The following is a 20,101-nucleotide window of genomic DNA, read 5'->3' as shown; positions in this document are numbered from 1 at the left end:
TATTCCAATTTAGATGACTCAATGTTAGTAGCACTTGCAGTTTGGGACAGAACTTTAGAATGTCATCTTTCAAAAGAGAGTGTCCCTGTTAGCTTAAAATGTGATTTTCAGGTTCTGTTGGTATTCTCCATCCATCCATCCATTATCTGTACCGCTTATCCTCAGTAGGGTCGCGGGGGTGCTGGAGCCCATCTCGGCTATCTCCGGGCAGTGGGCAGGGGACACCCTGAACCGGTTGCTAGCCAATCGCAGGGCACACAGGGACAGACGATTCACTCATTCACACCTAGGGACAATTTGGACCGGCCAATGAACCTGACATTAATGTTTTTGGAATGTGGGAGGAAACCGGAGTGCCCGAAGGAGACCCACGCAAGCATGGGGAGAACATGCAAACTCCGCACAGGAAATCCGCTAGCTGGATTTGAACCCATGACCTGTGCCGCACACACGCTAACCACCGTGCCGCCGTGCTTTCCTGTTGGTATTACTGTACATAAAATCATATACGGACTGGGCTCCTCAAGTCATTCAGGTTGAGTTTCTCCCTATGTTTTACCTGAGCAGCCCTTTGAGACTCTTTGTGGTTAAGGGCTATACAAATAAAAAGGACTTGACCATGTTCTGGTCCAGAACCTTGGCTCTGAAAATGCTGGTCTACTCGTGATCCTAAGAGCCAAGAAAAGATCTGCAGGTTGGAGAGCGTTCTCCATTCGGGCCCCAATACTGTGGAATGCTCTTCCCCCTGAGATTGAATCTGCAACCTCAGTGGAAGTGTTGAAATCTAGGCTTCAAACACACTTATTTTCCATAGCATATGAATAACCTATATTTTATGTTGATGATATCTGTGTATTATTTGCCCTCGTGTAGGTTTTAGATGAGGGGATGCCGTCATTATAGTCTGTAATTATAGTTTGCAATAGTCTTTGATCTGTGCAGCCCTTTGAGACTCTGTGATTAAGGGCCAAACAAATAAACATGACTTGAGGTTTTTGAGTTTTTCCTTGCCCTCAGGTAGGTTTTAGATCAGGGGATGTTGTCATCATAGTCTAATAGTCTTTGATCTGTGCAGCCCTTTGAGACTCTGTGATTAAGAGCCAAACAAATCAACAGGACTTGACTTTTGGCCCATCGGACAGGAGAGTTGTCGGGTTCCGGTGTATTTGACTCGTCGGCGCTGTCGGATGCGTTGGTCGGGGTGATGTGAGGTGAGCTGGGCGAAATGGGCCGGGCCAGTCGGAGTTCGGCGAGGTTGGTGCGGGCCGCCTTCTGATTGGCGGAGAGAGAACACGTGGTGCGCCAAAGCCAGTCTCGGTGGCGCGCCCGGAGCCCAGCCGAGGAAAAAAAAAAGCAAATAAAAAAAAAAACAACACAAGAAAAAAAAGAAGGAAGGAAAAGGAAAGGGAAGCCCTCCTGGGCGGTTCGGTTCGTCGTCCCCGTCTTTTGCTCCAACATGGGCGACAAAAAGAGCCCTAACAGGTAAGGTTCGGTTTGGGGAGGACGGTTCTGCTCGCTAGCTCCGATTCTGCAGTCACTATGGCGGACACACAAAGGGATCCGTCGGCCTTTCTCTTCGCGCTATCTTCCGAACCTCTTCTCCGTCTCCCGGACCTCGTTTCGTCTGCAGGCGGCGAACAAACGGACGGAACTGCCGGACCTTCGTGTTAGCTAGGCTAGCGGGAGCGAGCGATGAGGGAGCTAGCTTCGCTCGCATGGCGGCACCGCCAACCATCGGAACCGAGACGATTGGGCCTTTAACGAGCGTGTGATTTTTGTACGGTTGTTTTTTGTGTACGTCAGGCCGAAGCGGCAGGCCAAGCAAGCCGACGACGGCTACTGGGACTGCAGCGTCTGCACCTTCCGGAACACGGCGGAGGCTTTTAAATGCAGCATCTGCGACGTGAGGAAGGGCACGTCGACGAGGTAGGTGCCACTTCTCTCTTGTTTTGCCCCCTGTCCCTCAATCAATTGCCCCACACCACGAATAAATGCCCCTCTCTTCATCTTTTGCACGTTTTTGCAATTCGGCGGATTTGAGAAAGGTGTGGCGTGCACCTGCACACCTGCCCGACACCGAGGATGCTCGAACTCAGTGACGTCAAGTCCTCTTTATTTGTTTGGCCCTTAATCACAAAGAGTCTCAAAGGGCTGCACAGACTATTGTAAACTACAGACTATAACCTACATGAGGGCAAGGAAAAACTCAAAACCTCAACAAGTCAAGCCATGTTTATTTGTTTGGCCCTTAATCACAGAGTCTCAAAGGGCTGCACAGATCAAAGACTATTACAGACTATTATGACAGCATCCCCTGATCTAAAACCTACATGAGGGCAAGGAAAAACTCAAAACTCAACAAGTCAAGCCATGTTTATTTGTTTGGCCCTTCATCACAAAGAGTCTCAAAGGGCTGCTCAGTTCAAAGACTATTGCAAACTACAGACTATGATGACACCATCCCCTGATCTAAAACCTACATGAGGGCAAATAATACTCAGATATTGTCAACATAAAATATAGATTATTTGAATGCTATAGAGTAGAAGTGGTATTAAGTTTAGATTTAAACATTTCCACTAAGGTTGCAGATCCAATCTCAGGTGGAAGAGCATTCCACAGCAACGGGACCCGAAAGGAGATAGCTCTGGAACATGCCAATTTCTTCTTGGCTCTTGGGATCACGAGTAGCGTTTTCAGAGCGAAGGCTCCGGACCGGAACGTAGGGGGAAATTGAATCTGAAGGATATGAGGGAGCAAGTCCATGCATGATTTTGTATAATACCAACAGAACCTTGACATCCGCCACAGTCACACCAAGAGACCTCATCTAATATTTTGGTTTTCATTCTGAAAAGGAGAAAATACTACAAAAAAAAATACTAAAATGAATGCAATAGAACTACTACAAAAAACGTTTGACAGAAATACTATAAAAACACAGCTAGTGATATTACAAAACAAGCACAGACGCTGCCCTACTTACGAAGGAGATCGTAAGTCGAATTTGTTTGTGCTATATTTTGTACCTTTAGGGTTTATAGAAGTATGTTTAAGGCTTATACATGTAACGTGCGGCGTACACGTCCCACCAAGGATCCACATACAGGCTGGACTGGATGATGAGGCTTTTATTACAGTTGAGCGACACAACATACACACACCATGTGGTTAGCACCTCCGCCGGTTCTCAATATTGTTAGCAGCGCGCTGGAGACTGCTCTAAACATATCAAATAGTTTTCTTGACAGTTGACATACGATACAGTTTATAAAATCAACCATTACAATAATAAGATACTTTTAACAAGTGATCGTATAGTGGTTTTAACTTTTACAATGAATTCAACCTGATATATTTTTCAATCTCAATTTTAACCAACATCATCCTTTTTATATATTTGTGAAAACATAAATAATGACAATAACCAGTCTAAAAAAAAGGAACAATCGACCTGCAATGAGCGACACAACATACACACACCATGTGGTTAGCACCTCCGCTGGTTCTCAACATCCATGCCGTATTCACTAGCAAGATCGCAAATTTGTACACCTCTTTCATATTTAGCTATTATGTCTTTCTTAAAGGCAATAGTTGGACGAACAACTTGTCTTTTTTCACCTGTCCCGCTTGCACCGACCTTCTTCGGAGGCATAATTAGGGGCTAAAACATCCGTACGCCGCTCAGCTTCGCACCCTAGCGTACCGGCGTTCGTACTACGATTTTTTGACCGAACAGCGAAGCAAGAATTTCTCGAAATTTTTGGTCGAACGCCGATTTGTCCGAACTGAGAGGCGTACGAAAACCGAGGTTCCACTGTACTGAAAAACAAAGCTACACATTAGGCGTTGACATTCTGTGTTCTGTGCAGCCCTTTGAGACTCTTTGTGATTAAGGGCCAAACAAATAAACACAACTATAAAGATAAATCAAGTTCAGTTTAACTTCCTCTAGGAAGATGCGCTTGAAGAGTTCCGCCCCTGTAGAAAAAAGTGGATGAAAAAAAAGCCATCCAACCATTTTCTCAACCGCATCGAGCTTTCTTATTCCACTTTCATTTCAAAAGAAACGGCTCGCCTCTTCTTCCCACTTTGCACCAACCGTATTCAATGGATGCACGAGATATTAAACAATAAAAACGTCAACGTTCTTAGCGCGCTGGAGCTACAGTATAGAATGTTTACAGACAAACGAGGAAGAGGAAGCCAGATTTCTTCTTCGGGGTGGATGTAGGTTGACTTCTTACAGCGCCACCACACGGCGGAAAGAAGCACTACAGTAATGTCCTGTACTGGGAAAAAGGTGCAAAGGATACAAAATCGAACTTACAGCAATGACTGGATATTTTTCCACATCCCCCCAAAAAATGTTGATATTTAACGTTTATCCTCAGTCGAATGGTTGTAAGTAGGGGAGCGTCTGCACTATGGAAATACCAGACGAATACTACAAAAAGGCAATAGAACTACTACAATAATACATCGAAATACATACTACAAAAATGGCACTACAGTAATACAATCATTCCAAAATACTCCTACAGAAAATTTTGGATCGAAATACTAAACAAATACAACGACAGTAATTCTGCGAATAATCTACTATGAAAAAGTACCACAATACGACTGCCCAAATATTAAAATGGGAAAAATGACCACAGAAATACTGCACTAACACAACCACAGTAATACTACAAATAATCTACTATGGAAATAATACCACAATAATACTCCTGCAAAAAATGCCCCCCCTCTTATTCTTTTGCAGCTTTTACTTGCTTTGCTTTGAAGGATTTTAGAAAGGTATGGCGCGCAGCTGCACACCTGTTCACCTGCACACCTGGCCGACAGCAACGGCGCCAGAACTCGGTGACGTCAGGCGAGGTCACCTTTCCAAATACAGTTATCGCACGGGTTACATTCTTAGGGGAAATCAAATATTTCTTTATTGAATATGAAAGGGGCAGCACGGCGGCACAGTGGTTAGCGCGTGTGCGACACAGTCCTGAGGTCATGAGATCTGACCTTCCCGTGGAGTTTGCATGTTCTCCCCGTGCTGGCGTGGGTTTCCTCCTGGCACTCCGGTGTCCTCCCACATTCCAAAAACATGCATGTCAGGTTCATTGGGCGGTCCAAATTGTCCCTAGGTGGGAATGAGCCAGTGAGTTGTCTGTCTCTGTGACTGGCTGGCAAGCAGTTGAGGATGTCCCCTGTCCACTGCCTGAAGACAGCTGGGATGGGCTCCAGAACTCCCGCGACCCTACTTAGGATAAGCGCTGCAGATAATGGATGGATGGATGTTCATACCCTCGGTCTCCAAGCTTATTCAAGCGACGAGCGACTTTCATGTTACTAATCGGCGCATTTCTAGAATGACAACTTATTGTTATGTTATTATTATGTTGCTACTATGTCATTGCCAGGTTTATTATTATAAATAGACACGGTCAACCAACCAAACAAATCGATTTTACTTGAAAATAGCAATGATTTTTCTGGCAACTTTTAAGAGAATTGAGTTAGGATGTTCATTTCAATGCGTTTTTTTGTCCGATGTGCTCCGAAGTCCCAAATCGACAATCTTGGCTTTTATAAGGCCACAAAAACGCCACGGAGCTGAAAGAGGACATCTTGTTTAAGCGGAACGGATACAGAGCAGAAAGAGAAGAATGCAAATGCCAGAGCGGAGAGACGAGCGTTTGGCGAGCGAGCGTCCCGGAGTAACCTGGCGAGCCAGCGCCGACACAAAGCGCTCTCCCCCTCTGCCGTTCGGGCGGATGGCGCGGATCGTTGGCGTGTCTTTGTCTCTCAACGAGGCCTCAAAGACAACGAGCCGAGATGGGAATTCTTCTCGGCATCGATGAAACAGTCCCTTATTTTTTACGATGAATCGGACATTTTCAATTTCCTCCTCTTTATTCTAATATTGACCTTTTGGAAAACTAGAAAAATGTCCACACTGGAATACAAAAAAAACCCAAGTGTTTTTCAACTGACTTGGCAATAAACAAACATGCGTACAAATGTATGCTTTACACCTGCTAAAGATCATATTTGGACTTATCATGCTGAACAAAAACTAAAGCAATATTTTGTATGCATCAAAAATGTAAACCCGCTTTCACTTTTCTCAATTTTTTGTTTTTTGTTTTGGTTAATCTTTGAATATGATGAACATTTCCAATATAAAAATTATACATCATCTGCTTAAGAATCTTGTCAGCAATGGAGGTTTGAACTGAATTACTCAAACCGATAATGAGTAATATGTAGAAAATGTACAAAATTAATTACCAACAGAAGAAAGACATTCATTGGCATCATCCCCATCTACTGCAAATTCTGCAACGGGCGTTTTCTCCCGTTCCACGTCCGCTTTGTTAAAATCAAAAAAGGTCCAAACAAGCGATGTAGCGCCCTTCTTCGGTGCAAGCTTCGATTCCTTCTCGTTTGTTGACTCTGGGACTTTGTTTACGAAGCCCGCCATGACATTCAATGAGTGGGTGTGGCATAGTGTGGCGCTTGCAAACTTTGAATCGCGTTTTTGGTCGGCGCTTTTGGATTTCGAACTTTAACAAGAGTGGTTGGCCAAAACTCCATCGCTCGCTACAAAACCTAAAAACCTTGATGAGCAGGTAGTTGCCTTGCATGGCTGACGCGGCTATCGGTTAGTTAAGTGTGTGTCAAAAAGGAAAGCGTGAATCACATTGTAAAGCGCTTTGGGGGGTTTTCATTGACTTGAAAAGCGCTATAGAAATGCAGAACATTTACATTTGTCATAATTATTATTTTGCTTTTGGCTTTATTCATTTGACTTCTTTTCAAATTCAGTACTTTTGCATTCTTTTCTCTTCCCTTGAAAATTGACAGTCCAATATTACAAAGTTGAAATGTGATTCAGTGTTCAATTCAAAAAAAGTAATGTATTTTTCTTGTTTTGGCGCCTTCTGCCGGATCAAAGTGGTATTGTGTGCACTCACTTGCATTGATTTGATGTACTTAATGGCTCACAAATCACGCGATGAGATGCTCAATTAGTTGTTGCAGCCCTAGATTCTTCCTTTGTTGCCATTAAGTCATTGAGCACAAGTTTTTTTTCTCAAACGGGAAGTGCTGGTGCCAAAAAAGGAAACAAAAGGATGCCATTACCATTGTGTAGAAAACAGTTGAAAATGGCCTAAAATATTCTCCTTTCCAAGAAAACTGATACACACCAAATTTTTAATTTTATTGGTACTGAAAAAATGTACAGGTTTGGCTTTGAAATAAATAAATAAGCTTTATTTTGGCCCTGCCAAAGGTGTACAAAACCTGAATCATCATGTTCTTTTTTCTTCTTCCTCCTTTTCTTCTTGTTTTTCCTTTTCCTAATCTTTTTCTTTTAACCCCTTTTTCTTCCTCCTTTCCGCCATCTTTTTTTATTTTATTTTATTCTCCCCTCTTTTATTTTAATCCCCCTTCTTCCCCTTCCTTTCTTTTTCTTCTTCCTACTCTTATTTTACTTTTCTTCCGCCTGCTCCTCCCCTCCTTCCTCTTCTTCCATCTCTTATGCTTCTTCCCTTTCTTCCTTCTGTTATTTTTTTTCTTCCTCTTCTTCCGCCTTGTCATTTTTTGCCTCTTCCTTTTCCCCTTTTTTTCATCTTTCTCTCGTTCGTCCTTCCTTCTCTTCTGCAGGAAACCCCGGATCAACTCTCAACTGGTGGCCCAGCAAGCAGCCCAGCAGTTTCCGATGCCGCCGCCCGCCAAAAAGGACCGCCGCGATCGGGCCGACCGAGACCGGGGGGACGGCGACGCCGAGAGCGCCTACGGGGACCCCCTACCCGAGGTCGAAGAGCCCCGCCCACAACTCGCCGAGCCCCGCCCCCGACTGGCCGAGCTTCCCGAATCGGCCGGGCCCGACAGAGACGTGGACGAGAGCGAGCGGAAAAAGCCGGAGCGGGGAGCCCCCGAAGCCCCCCAAGCCCCCGAAGCCCCCGCCCCGGAAAAAGCCCACGCCGAGCCGGACCTCGTCCCGGCCAAGACGCTCGGCCTCAAAAAGAGGAGGTGCGTCTACAAAAATGAGATTATTTCCAAGATTTTACAGAAAACCTCGCTTCTCAATCCACATCGTGCACATAAATGGTAAATGGTCTGCATTTCTCTAGCGCTTTTCAGGTCAATGAAGACCTTCCCAAAGCGCTTTACAATGTGCTTCACACTTACCCATTCACACACACACTCACACACCAATAGCAGCCATGCAGGGCGCCAACCTGCTTATTGGGGGCCTTAGGGATTCAGTGTCTTGCCCAAGGACACTTCCACATATAACACGGAGGAGCCGGGAATCAAACCTGCGACCTCTTCACAAAGGTTTTCCTTGCCAATACTTACCATAAATTCCAGACTACAAAACGCTACTTTTTGCTACCTTTTAAACACGACATCTTTAAATATGCTTACTCTTTTTTAATTTTATTTTCTGTGGTGGCAATGAGGAAAACAGCGAGCTGCTCTTTTCCCAAATGCATGGGCTCAAAATACAAAACACCGCCACGGTGTCTGAAAAGACCCTTTTTGAGAAACGAGTCCATGTTCTTTCCAACGATACCTAGATGATAATCACGGTCTTGTTCCACAGACTGACTGAGGAGATCATTTCTTCCTCATGCCATGAGGCTCTTTAACTCCACCTGTGGGAGTAGAAGCCCACATTACACCCCCCCACACACATTTGCATATTACCCTATTTTTATGACAGTGTGTATTTTCCGTAGCACTATTTAAATACTCCAAGGCAAAACGTTGTATTGGGAATTTTTGTATTCTATATCTTTTATTTTATCTTTTTATTTTTCAACACTAGGATACTGCCGGAAGTGTCAATTTCCCTACGGGGATGAATAGAGTATCTATCGATCTAGATAATACATAATGGGAGCATCGGCAGTACAGTATTCAATCTATACAAGCTCTCCACATTTCAACCGTTTCACCCCCGAGTCAAAGTGTGAACTGGACAGCGGGTGAAGTTATCTTTTAGAAACGCTACAGTTCCCTTTTGGTCTTACCGGTGGCATCATCCAGTCTCCGGAGTTCCCTTTAATCTTCAAGGAACGGGAACAAGTCAATGCAATACGGTCTGGTGGCAGAGAAACCACCAATTCCAGGCACTATTCTCCACAGTATGGCTGAGATGACCAATTCTTAAAAGCGTTCAGTCGTATCAGTTGCAGTTGAGTAGGAACGAGGGCAAATGATTTGGTAAATTGGCCGCCTCACCCGTAACTCTCCCGTGAACTCACCCATCGTCCCTGTTTTCCTCCCCCAGGCCTAAATCGGACGGGCACCAGAGTTCCCCCAGCGACAAGCAGAGCATCCAGTCGGCAAAATCGCTGACCAAGAGCGCCAAGAACAATCACGTCTGCAGGTAGGCACCGTGGCGTCTGGCCGCACCCTCCGACTGTCAGCGATTCGGTGTTTCCCGTGGATTTTGCCAAACCTTGGTGGATTTGGGGGCACGCCACCTGGCAAGAATATTTTGTGGATTTTGAATTCAAACGCAAAATGAAAAAGCGACGTCGACGACGAACGTGTGCCCTCGTAAACTGCCGAATGCTAAAAAGACTCCTTGCGTTGGCGTTAACCATCCGTGTGTCGCCGAGCGTTCAACTTCTGGGATTCCAACCCAGAAAAACCGAGTTGGAGAGGGACGTTCCGTCAAAGACATTTATGACAAAGTTACAAAGTCAAACGGAGTGCGCTCCGGACTGAATGTTCAGGAGGGCGTTCTCCTTTCAAAAGCCACGCCAAAATGTTTCTTATAGCAGGAAGATTTGAAAAAAATGGAACATGCACTACTAACCTACACTGGGAACTCACATTAGAAGGCAAAAAGAAGAACGGCACAAGGCTGAATCTTCAAGGTCGCGTGATAAGATGAGGTTGACGCATCGGGAGACTATTGTTGGAAAAATACCGATATGATCAAATGCATTCATAGGAACGCAATAAGTAAATCTAGCTAGCTCGCCACCTACCCGCCCTGGTCATATCCCTTGAAAGGGGTGACTGACAGCAAGACAAACACGTACAAAAACAAAGAAAATAAAAAAGGGGGAAAAAAAGCAAAAAAAACACACAAAACTTTTGGGACCATGGCCAACCCAATTGCCCAAACAAGTTAGGCACCTCGGCACCTAAGTCGGTCATGCTTTGGTCCCTCCGGATGAAACGGGACGCGAGAAAGCGGCCGTGTCACTCGGGTCAGGGTGACGCAACACGCTCTTTTGTTCAACAGCAGGGCCCGACAGCTTTCGCTGGTTTATCCCTGCTGCATCATACGGGTGCCCAGCCCATCCTTTATAACGCGTCTAACCATCCCACTATCCTTTCACAATCATTTCTATCCCCAACAAGAGCAAGTGAATAGTTCATTAAAATATGATGTGCATTTATAACAACTAAATGAATAATGTGACTATCCAAGTCATATTCTTATGATTGAATAACTACACTAGTATAACTGGAAAATTCTGATTTTCCATTCAATGAAACATTTTCATCATCTAACATTCTGAAAAGCAATGACAAAATAGTCACGCTCCTAAAGCGTGTTAAACGAGACAGAAGTTTCATGAAATGATCTGATCAACATCTAATGTGTCTAACAATAACTACTGATGTTCCGATGCGGATGTAGTACTATTTAAAGGTGTCCTAACGGGTAGTCAACAGACCAAAGCATCGATATGAGTTTTCACTTAAATTGTAATGCTCCTATTGCTGATGTGGTATTAAATATCATTATCGGTGCTTTTAGGATGCCTGTTCTTCTTCAATGGTGTACAGGAGGTTATTGTAAGGTTAACCTATTGGCTACAGTTAGGGTTCTGAATCCACCAGAGCGTTTTCCTGCTCGGAGCGAGTTTGTCCACGAGCCTGCAACAACATGACCACGTTTTTAAGCTCCGTCGAAAACGCCGACGGTGCGACGAGGTGCCGGGCAGGTTTTTGGCCAGGAACGCTCGATAAACCTTTTTTTTTTTGTCGTCGCCGAGAGTTAAAAAAGGTTCCGCTTAGGGGAAACGCCACGCTCGTCGATGTCACGTTTTCCCCAGCCGTCTAATCACATTGCAGGCGGGGCGATGCGAACACTGCAACGCCGAATACACGCCACAGTCTTTGCGATCGTTCTGATCATGACTTGACTAAAAGCTATATTTGAATCACTTTGCATTTATATATTTAAAAATATTCAGACTTTTTAAAAATGCTTGAATTTTACTGTTGTGTTTTCAAGGTATGAAAAGAGCCTTCATTTTAGATCGAGTGTGTGACATTTTTCTTGGGTTAGGTGTTCAAATACGCTTTTAGAGACTAAGGTTTAAGCCCCTTATTAGGGTATTAAACGAAATGTAGGGTCTGAAATAGGGTTGGGGCTAGTGTTACAGCTAGAGGTAGGTCTAGGATTAGGGACAAGAGTTTGAGCTTCATATTAGGGTTCTGAACTGAATGTCGGGCTCCAAAATAGGTTTAGAGCTAGGGTACAGTTTGAAACGGGGTTAGGGCTAAAGTTAGGAGCTAGGGTTTCGACTGTTAGGGTTTTAAACAGATTTTAGGGTTTCTGAATTAAGTTGGGGATGAAGTTTAGGTTTAAAACTAAGGCTTCTTATAGGGGTAATATTACAGCTAGGTTTAGGGTCAGGAACTGGAGTTTGAGCTCCATATTGGGGTTCTAAATTTAATGTAGGGTCTGGAAACCGGTTTTGACCTAGGGTCACAGTCGAAACAGGGTAATGGCTAGGTTTAGGAGCTAAGGTTGGGGCTATAAGTCCTGGTTTAAACAGATTTTAGGGTTCCAGAATTAGGTTGGGGATGAAGTTTAGGTTTAAAACTAAGGCTTCTTACAGGGGTATTAGACTGAATTTAGGGTCTGATCTCGTGTTAGGGCTAGTATTACAGCTAAGTTTAGGGTCAGTCAGGAACTGGATTTTGAGCTCCATATTGGGGTTCTAAACTGAATGTAGGGTTTGGAAATGGGTTTGGACCTCGGCTCACTGTCTGAAACTGGGTAATGGCTAGGTTTAGGAGTTAAAGTTGGGGCTGTAAGTCAGGGTTTGAAACTGATTTTAGGGCTCTTTTTGATCGGCACTGGATTTCTTTTTTAACCAGTCCTGGAGAATTTGGCTTTGAAAGTCTTGAAAAAAGTGCTCGAAATTTGCCCATACGACAAGTGTACGAACCCTGAATAACACAAGTTCGTGAGACTCCGGCGGGAGCCATGAGCAGAACCTTCCTACGGTACGATCGGTTCTCACGCTGACTCCGCCCCCTCCTAGGCCCAAACTGAAGAACGTGGATCGGAGCACGGCGCAACAACTGGCCATCACGGTGGGCAACGTGACGGTCATCATCACGGACTTTAAAGAGAAGAGCCGAACTTCGGCCACGCCCGCCGCCGCCGCGCCCGGCGCCGCTTCGGATCGGCGCCGGCCCAGTTCGGGTTCCGAAAGCGCCGACAAGGGATCCTCCAGGGCCTCCACGCCCAAAGGACACCTGTCGGCCAACCACGACGAGTCTTTCTGACGGCCGCGCCCCCTGGAGGACGCTCGTAGGTATTGTTTGATACGAGGCCCGAGAACTTTTCTCCGTTTGTCCGTCGGGCACCACGAACAAATTTTTTTTTTTGAGTTTGTTGTATTCTTATTTATTACCCGGACGCTTTCGTCTTTTCTTCCCGATGTGACCCGTCCTGTCGTACGTAGAAAGAAATGTAGGGATGAATTATCATTTCAAAATACGTGCCATTGAAACTAAATGAACCTATACATATGTGACATCATTGGATCTATTTTTTTTGTCCTTTGTAACATATTTTTGTGTTTTGTCACCTACTTCCTGGTTTATTTTTCATTTATCTCCGTATTTATTCTGTCACCTTATGTGTTTTGTCATTTCTTATGTGTTTTCATTTCCTTTGTAATGAGTTGGCCGTATAATTTGTCAGATATTCATTCAGTGTTAATAGTGTTGTGTACTTTGTCATTTATTTCATTCAGAATGTTATTTTTTAAATGTTATTCAGATGAGTGGGCGATTTAAACTGTTCTTTTCACCCATTAGTTGATTGGTTTGGTAGCTTAATAGTTTAGCACTCATCAACCAATCATTTGAATAACATTTTGGGGGACAAAATAAGACAGAATCCATGACTTAATACACAACAGAATACACGAAATAGGGCAGCACCGCGGCGCGTGTGGGGCACAGTTTTGAGGTCATGAGATGGAACCTGCTGTGTGGAGTTTGCATGTTCTCCCCGTGCTCGCGTGGGTTTCCACCGGGCACTCCGGTTTCCCCCCCACATTCCAAGAACATGCATGTCAGGTTGATTGGCCGGTCCAAATTGTCCCTAGGTGTGAACGAGAGAGCGAGTTGTCTGTCCCTGTGTCCCCTGCCCACTGCCAGAAGATAGCTGGGATGGGCTACAGCATCCCCGCGACCCTACTGTGGATAAGTGGTGCAGATAGTGGATGGATACAAGAAAAAAATACTGAAATCAAAGACAAAAAGGCATAAATCATTGAAGAATTGGCATTGACGTCATATATTTCGGTGATTTATTGTTGTGTCGATTTATTCGTAACGATCAACCGTGAAAGGCTCCGCCCTTTTGACCCGCCCCCTCATCTGAATAACGTATTATTCCGGCAAAACAAAACGAATGCCGAAATCAACGAATACTTGACAAACGACAACATGTACAACTCAATAACTTGTCTACGTGATGTGTTGATTCATTTCTATGGCATATATTTGCAGGTATTGATTTAGTTCTCTTTTTTTTTTCTACATATGGCGGGTCCACCCTCCTGCCGCCATTTTGAAACGATACACACCAAGACACGAAGGTGCTACATACACTGTGAAAAGTTGATTTCAAGGAGGAGACGCCGGGACCGACCGAGACGGTCTCGCCCGGACTTTTTTGGCGACGGCCGTCCGAACTTTTGCTTTTGGCCCCTCGGCCGGCGAGGGAAATTGGCTGACGTCTCTCCAACGGACTTTGACGCCAACCCGAGAAGGTCCGCCGTCCGTCCCTCTGTCCGTCCCTCCGTCCCGCCGCTTTTTGTGGATGGAATTTGTTTGTACTTTTGCCAAATAGTCATTCGAAGAGCGCCGCCCGTCACCAGCAAGGGTCCGGACGCCGATTTCCTTTGAGCTGTATCAAATTGTATAAAGAATAAATGTGTATATGATATTAGTTTTATTTATTGAAGGACCAAAGGAATTTCATATCCACGTGATGAATCATGCAAGCGTTAAATGTTGGCGATGAAGAAGCTTTGAAATAAAGAGTCTTGTCATCCGTGTCAATGCTCGTCGTCACTCTTTTTGCCTCTTGGGGGCAGTGTTGGGCATGAAAAAAAGGACTTACGGATACTAATAATAATAATAATAATAATTTCCTTTGTATTGTCATTCTTTGTAACAATGTACACAGAACAAAATGTCGATACACCTGACCCGTTGTAGCGAGCCGATGCAGCCAACAGAGGGCGCCGCCATTTTACCAATGTTATAAGTCTTAGGTATGACTTGGCCGATCTTATTGACATCATTTCGCTCTTTTTGTGATTTATTGTTTTTATTGTCAGCTTCTATCTTCGGTGTTTTTCGTCCTGGGTTTTAACGCACAAAAATGTGTTGATTTGAGGAATCGACTCCTTGCCCTGAAGAATTCTCGTGCCGGCGTGACGAGGGGGCCCTATCGTCGATGCAGAGCCGAAGCTAAGGCTAAGAGGCTAGCGGCGTTATAAGTCTCCGGTACCGTCCGTAATCATGGTAAATGTGAGCTCTCTACCAAATAAGACAATATCAAAGAAAACATCAAAGCGTACAGGGAGTGCAGTTTGCTGTGTTTTACCGAAACGTAGCTCATGTCGAGCATCCCGGACGCTTACGTGGAGCTACCCGGCTTCTGCGCTGTTTGGGCACACAGAGACACCAAAGCCTGTGGGAAGCGGAGAGGAAGCAGACTCGCTATCTACGTGAACAGGAGGCGGTGTAACCCTGGGCACAAAGATTGGGACGTCCAACTTTTGGCTTAGCGTGTGACGTCATCCACTCCGCTGTGGCTAAACTACAACACAGCACCCCGAGGCCATCCTGTTCATCTGTTCATAAACAACAAAAGGATACTGCTGGAAGCGTGAATTTCCCTACGGGATGAATAAAGTATCTATCTAGGATATGTCAAATTCGGTGTTGTTGACAAGATTAGTTCTCTTCTTGATGTGGTTATTTATGCATTATTAACCGATAGGGTTGAAAAATCAGTGCTGGGCGAATGAAATCGACCGTGTTTACCAGCAGGCTTAAACAGATCCATGAGTCCTCGTAGTGTTCTGGCCGGGATGCTACCCCCCCCTGAACACCGATCCTCAGTCAGAGGCCGAGCGCTTCCGTTTCTCGTTTGCATGGCGCTCACGACTTTTCCGGAAGCAATGAAGCGGAAAAGGAATGTATGCGACTCGTCCGCCAGGAGTTAGGACTCCGGAGTCTCCGGAGAGGAGCCGGGGAGGCCTCTGTGGGCAACGCTTCCCCGATGAAGAGCCGAGGCCGCCGGGGGCCGGTCCCCCGGAGACCGCTACGCTACGTTAGAGGGGATGCGAGCGCTCGCTTGACTTATTCCCTTTGAATTGAGAGAGCGAGAGGAACGCCACCTTTCTCGATCCGAAGCTTTCAAACCTGACCACCAAACACAACCGTCAACCCATTCCTTCTTTTTCAAGACACCTCGGATTTCTTCACTTTAGCCGTTTCCCATTTCACGTCCAGTAAAATATTTTGCGCCATATGGCAGAGTCCATTTCCAAAAGTATAATAAAGTCCCCAAAAATGGTGGTTATTAAAGGATTTTATACATTTGACTATAAAGGTTTTTATAAGATTGACTCATAATGCAGTGAAGATTCTCACTGAGTGGGCTTTAGTTGAATGTACTAGGTCAGGGCAGGCTGTTCGAAATGTATCCTATTTTGTCCAGGGAATTTTGATCACAGGACTCGTGGATTTGCTGACGACAGGCGTTGTTGTTTTGAGAAGCCAGACATCAAGGCGCTGTGTTGTGAGAACGTTGGGCGCAAAACAACCGCTCGGCACGCCCATCGGAGGAGCCGAGACGCCCGTCTGTCCTTTTTTTGAGGGACCTGTAGCGCCTACTAGAGGGAACAGATCAAAGAAGTGGTGGCCAGGGAATTTTCTTTCATAATGTCAATGGCTCTTCTGCAGTATCGTGAGCCGGCAGTGTCTTCTAGATTGGGCATAAAGCAGCTGATCATCTTTTGGGCTGTGTTGATGACTACCTGTATGTGTTTCATGTCCGCTGCCGTGATCCCAGAATGCTTTCCGTTATTTCCCACAATTAGCCAAACGCTTAAGACGAGTGAAAGCTAGCTCTGGAAATCCCAACAGTGTCCCAGTTTGAAGACGTTTTCAAGTCAACCGTGAGCATTTTCGGCTTTGCTAGACTCATGAGGGGCTCCTGTTGCAGACCTTTCCAAAATTTACAAGAGACATTTTGAAAATGTTACTAAAATGATCTCAATTTTTAGGGATTGCAATTGAGAACAGTAAAGCACGGGGCATCTGCACCTTGTGTAGAAACCAATTTTAAACATCTTGACAAGATTGATTTCATTATCTTCTTTTATCCGTTGAGAATTTGACAGTAAAGTCGATTTTAATAGAAATATACACACGCTGGCAGCACGGTGGAGCAGCGGTTAGCGCGTGTGCGGCATGGTTTTGAGGTCATGCGATCAAACCTCCTGTGTGGAGTTTGCGTGTTCTTCCTGTGCTTGCGTGGGTTCCCTCCGGGCACTCCGGTTTCCTCCCACATTCCCGAAAACATGCATGTCAGGTGAATTGGCCGGTCCAAAATGTCCCTAGGTGTGAATGAGCGAGTGAGTTGTCTGTCCCTGTGTCCCCTGCCCACTGCCCGAAGTGGACCGTGAGGGACTCCAGCACCCCCGCGACCCTACTGAGATAATGGATGGATATACACACGCTTTAATGTTGGCCCTTTCTTGGCATCTCGTTTCAGTCGACAGCCAGGCTGCTTAATTGTATTTTTGCCACCAACAGTTTGAAAACTCAAGTGGCAGCAGGTCGTTTGCGGGAACGAACATTCCGAGAGCTCTTTTGTCCGCTGCCATTGTGAGCAATCCTATAGAAAACCGACCTTGGACCGAAGCGGCTTCGGCATTCTGTGAACATTGATCAGCCCTGCTTTCTGTACACGTGCTCATCTGTCTTGATCGACAGGATCCCTTTAACGTGGACACAAAACGAGATCGAAGGAAAGGATTTATTGACAGAAGGAAGATAACTAGGATCTTCAAAAACTACACAGGCTTAACAACATGTCCCTGCTACCGTTATGCTAACTAGATCTCTGTCAGGGCTTGGGCAAACCTGGTCCTGGAAGGCCGCATGTCCCGCACGCTCCATTTTCAAGCTGGTCCACGGCTTTGAAAGAGTTGAAGAGGAGAAAGCCCCGCAAACATGCAAGACATGTGGCCAGGTGAGGAGAGTAGACGTGGTCGAGATCAAAAAACAGGTCGAAGCCGGGAAACAGACAAGAGCCAAAACGGAAGTGAGTCAGGGTCGAAAAGCTTGCCTAGAGTAAACTGAGGTTTGCAGACGGACTGACATCAGGTGACAGATAGACGTGGGTTTAAATAGTGACAGGGAGCCAATCAGAGTCCGAGGCAGTTGGTGTCAAAGGAGCGGGCACAGGTCCATCACGTCAGTAATCTTGACACCGACTGGATCACAAAACATGAAAGAAATAACATGCCTGGAAAGAACAACTGCATTATGTTCCAACAGCAACTAGCACGAACAAAAACGCAGGATATGTTAGAATGTGCGGAAAGAAAGCGACAGTAGTGTCATGAAGACGACACCTCGAAGTATCATGCTGGCATTTGTTGTCGTAGACGATCCGTGTCTCTCCTGGGATTCGGACCGAGTATACAAACGCAGAAAAAATAGAGCTGGAGGAACAGTTCAGCAGAGAACATTTATGACAAAATGACACAATCAAATAAAACCGAGTGTCTGTCACAGTTGCCACGGCGCCCAATTGGCCCCGCCCACGGACACCGGCTGAAACGCGTTGACAGATTGCTCCCTGTGACTACTTAAACGCCGTCTTGTGAGTCGCCTTTTGTCGGAGCGTCTGCGAAACTCCTGCTAAAACTCTATTGGGATACGTCAAGCCCCGTGAATCTCCGTTTTTGCCTGTGTTTTTGTTCTTGTTTTGCCAAACCTGTGAATCCCCGTTTTTGCCTGTGTTCTGCTCCTGTTTTGTTGTCACCCCGATTTGTTTGATTTTGACCGCTTCCTCGTTCCGATCCATCAACTTCCGCGACCAACGATCCCGGATCGAGTGTGCGCTCGTTCCTCTTCTCCCCAATAAACTGTAACGTTACGCAATTGGGTTCTGCTTTCTGTTTCCGGTTCTGGTTTGTGACACCGAGACCAATGGTTAAGGAGAGCGCCGTACTTCCATAAAGTAAGGAGTACAATGTTATCAACCGGGAACGAAGCGAAATATTGTCGGCGTCGACCTAAAATAGAAACCGTGCGATCTCACGCTCAATAGAAGAGCTTCGGTTGACAATGGCTTCCCTCTCAGGCGAGGCAGGGCCAACCTACTCAAGTCAAGGCCGACGGCGACGGGTTTCGTCGCTTCCGCCGCCGCTCTCGTGTCCTTCGAACCTCTCCACTAGCGGTAGAGCACAAAAGGGAAGCGGCCAGCCTTTCTCGTAAAAGGCCCTCTTTCCTTCATCCCTCCGGAAAGAAGTCGGCAATGCCAAAAGTCGCTTTCTCGGATATTTGAGTTCCAAGGACGTGTTGAAAGCACTCTTTCCCACGTAAAATCGCACAGCTCAGATTTTTTTTAAAAAAACACGACCAAAACAACCAAAAGCGCGTGGAAGTTCACGAAAAAAATAAAGAACACCCAAGAAAAACCTAAAATGTTTGAGGAATATTCTGAAAAATACTACAAAACAACTGAAAAAGTACTGAAAAGTTTGGAAAAAAATAATAAAGTTCGTGAAAAGTTTAAAAAAGTACTGAAACAGAAATTGATAGTATGAAAAATTACTGAAAAGCATAGTTAAAAAAAGACGTATACATCACTCAAAAGTATGAAATTAAACAAAAAACAACTTAAAAATGAACGCAAAAGAGACAATGAAAATGACCCCAAAACGGACAAAAAATGACCAAAAAATGAACCTGAAAACTGAAATCCACTGAAAAATAACCACGAAAAACAACTAAGAAGTGACCAAAACGGCCTGAGACAAAAGATTTTCTGAAAAACGGGCAAAAAAAAAATTGAAATGAAATTAAGTAAAACAAAAATCAAAAGATCAGCAGTCTCTAATATTAAAAGATTGCACTCTCGACTGCTGAGGTAACCTACACGGGCACGGGGAGAACATGCAAACTCCGCACAGGGAGGCCGCAGTAGCTGGAATCAAACCTTGGACCTCCGCACCGTGGGGCGGCTTGCCTGCCACCCAGCCGCCATAGACCAATCAATATTATTAAAATGAGTCCAAATTTTCCCCGTTTTTCCACTGTTTATACAACAAAGTATGTTTTTTTTTGTCTTCCGTATTGAACTCCCGTATTACCCATCACCTCCAGAGCACTTTCTGTGTTTGTAATGTATGACCTATTGAAGCTGTGCGAGCATTTTGGGGCCAAATGGCAGAATTTGTGTCAGTTTATAGCAGCCCATTGTCATGATTGCCGATTGAGCGCAGCTGCGGCGGCTTAATTGGCGCCAACAGCCCGGACAGCTGATTGGCTGTCACTCTCTTTTTGAACTCCCGACTTCCAAGAGGAAGCTGTCAGATCGTTATGCGAACTGTTGCCTTCAGCTCAGTTAGCCTTTTCGTCCGACTCCGTTTTTGCCCTGCTTTTTTGTGCCTGATCTTTGTTGCCGACCTGTTTCCGGACCTGACTTCGAACCCGTTCTGCCTGCCTGTTACCCGACCTGTTTTTCCCCGTTACCTGCCTACCTCCTGCT

The 20,101-nt window shown here is 45.3% G+C and overlaps 1 protein-coding gene across 4 annotated transcripts; it reads left to right on the top strand.

Moving 5' to 3' along the window:
• The first annotated feature begins 1,211 nt into the window (after positions 1 to 1,211).
• rybpb (RING1 and YY1 binding protein b) lies at positions 1,212 to 14,361 on the top strand. Of its 4 annotated transcripts, none has more exons than XM_088339092.1 (6): positions 1,212 to 1,482; positions 1,804 to 1,926; positions 7,678 to 8,046; positions 9,314 to 9,412; positions 12,324 to 12,595; positions 13,888 to 14,361. In XM_088339092.1, exons 1-5 carry the CDS (start codon positions 1,457 to 1,459, stop codon positions 12,568 to 12,570), a joined length of 864 nt encoding a protein of 287 aa, XP_088195218.1. In that variant the 5' UTR covers positions 1,212 to 1,456; the 3' UTR covers positions 12,571 to 12,595; positions 13,888 to 14,361. The 4 variants fall into 4 exon arrangements, with proteins under 4 accessions (XP_088195218.1, XP_088195217.1, XP_088195215.1 ...); XM_088339091.1 differs by having other exon boundaries at positions 12,324 to 12,599; positions 13,840 to 14,361; XM_088339090.1 differs by having other exon boundaries at positions 1,213 to 1,482; positions 12,324 to 12,599.
• Positions 14,362 to 20,101: the final 5,740 nt, after the last annotated feature.

Source organism: Urocampus carinirostris, chromosome 6 (genome assembly GCF_059441175.1).
Source record: "Urocampus carinirostris isolate Australia breed hairy pipefish chromosome 6, RoL_Ucar_1.0, whole genome shotgun sequence".
NCBI lineage: Eukaryota > Metazoa > Chordata > Actinopteri > Syngnathiformes > Syngnathidae > Urocampus > Urocampus carinirostris.
This window is presented reverse-complemented; position numbering and strand designations above follow the sequence as displayed.

What these genes read in the sequence shown, in the direction of transcription:
- rybpb (XM_088339092.1), top strand. Translation starts at nt 1,457, where the DNA reads ATGGGCGACAAAAAGAGCCCTAACAG. An exon ending in AGGAAGGGCACGTCGACGAG is followed by an intron (nt 1,927 to 7,677) that starts GTAGGTGCCACT and finishes TCTCTTCTGCAG; the next exon opens with GAAACCCCGGATCAACTCTC. An exon ending in CTCGGCCTCAAAAAGAGGAG is followed by an intron (nt 8,047 to 9,313) that starts GTGCGTCTACAA and finishes TTCCTCCCCCAG; the next exon opens with GCCTAAATCGGACGGGCACC.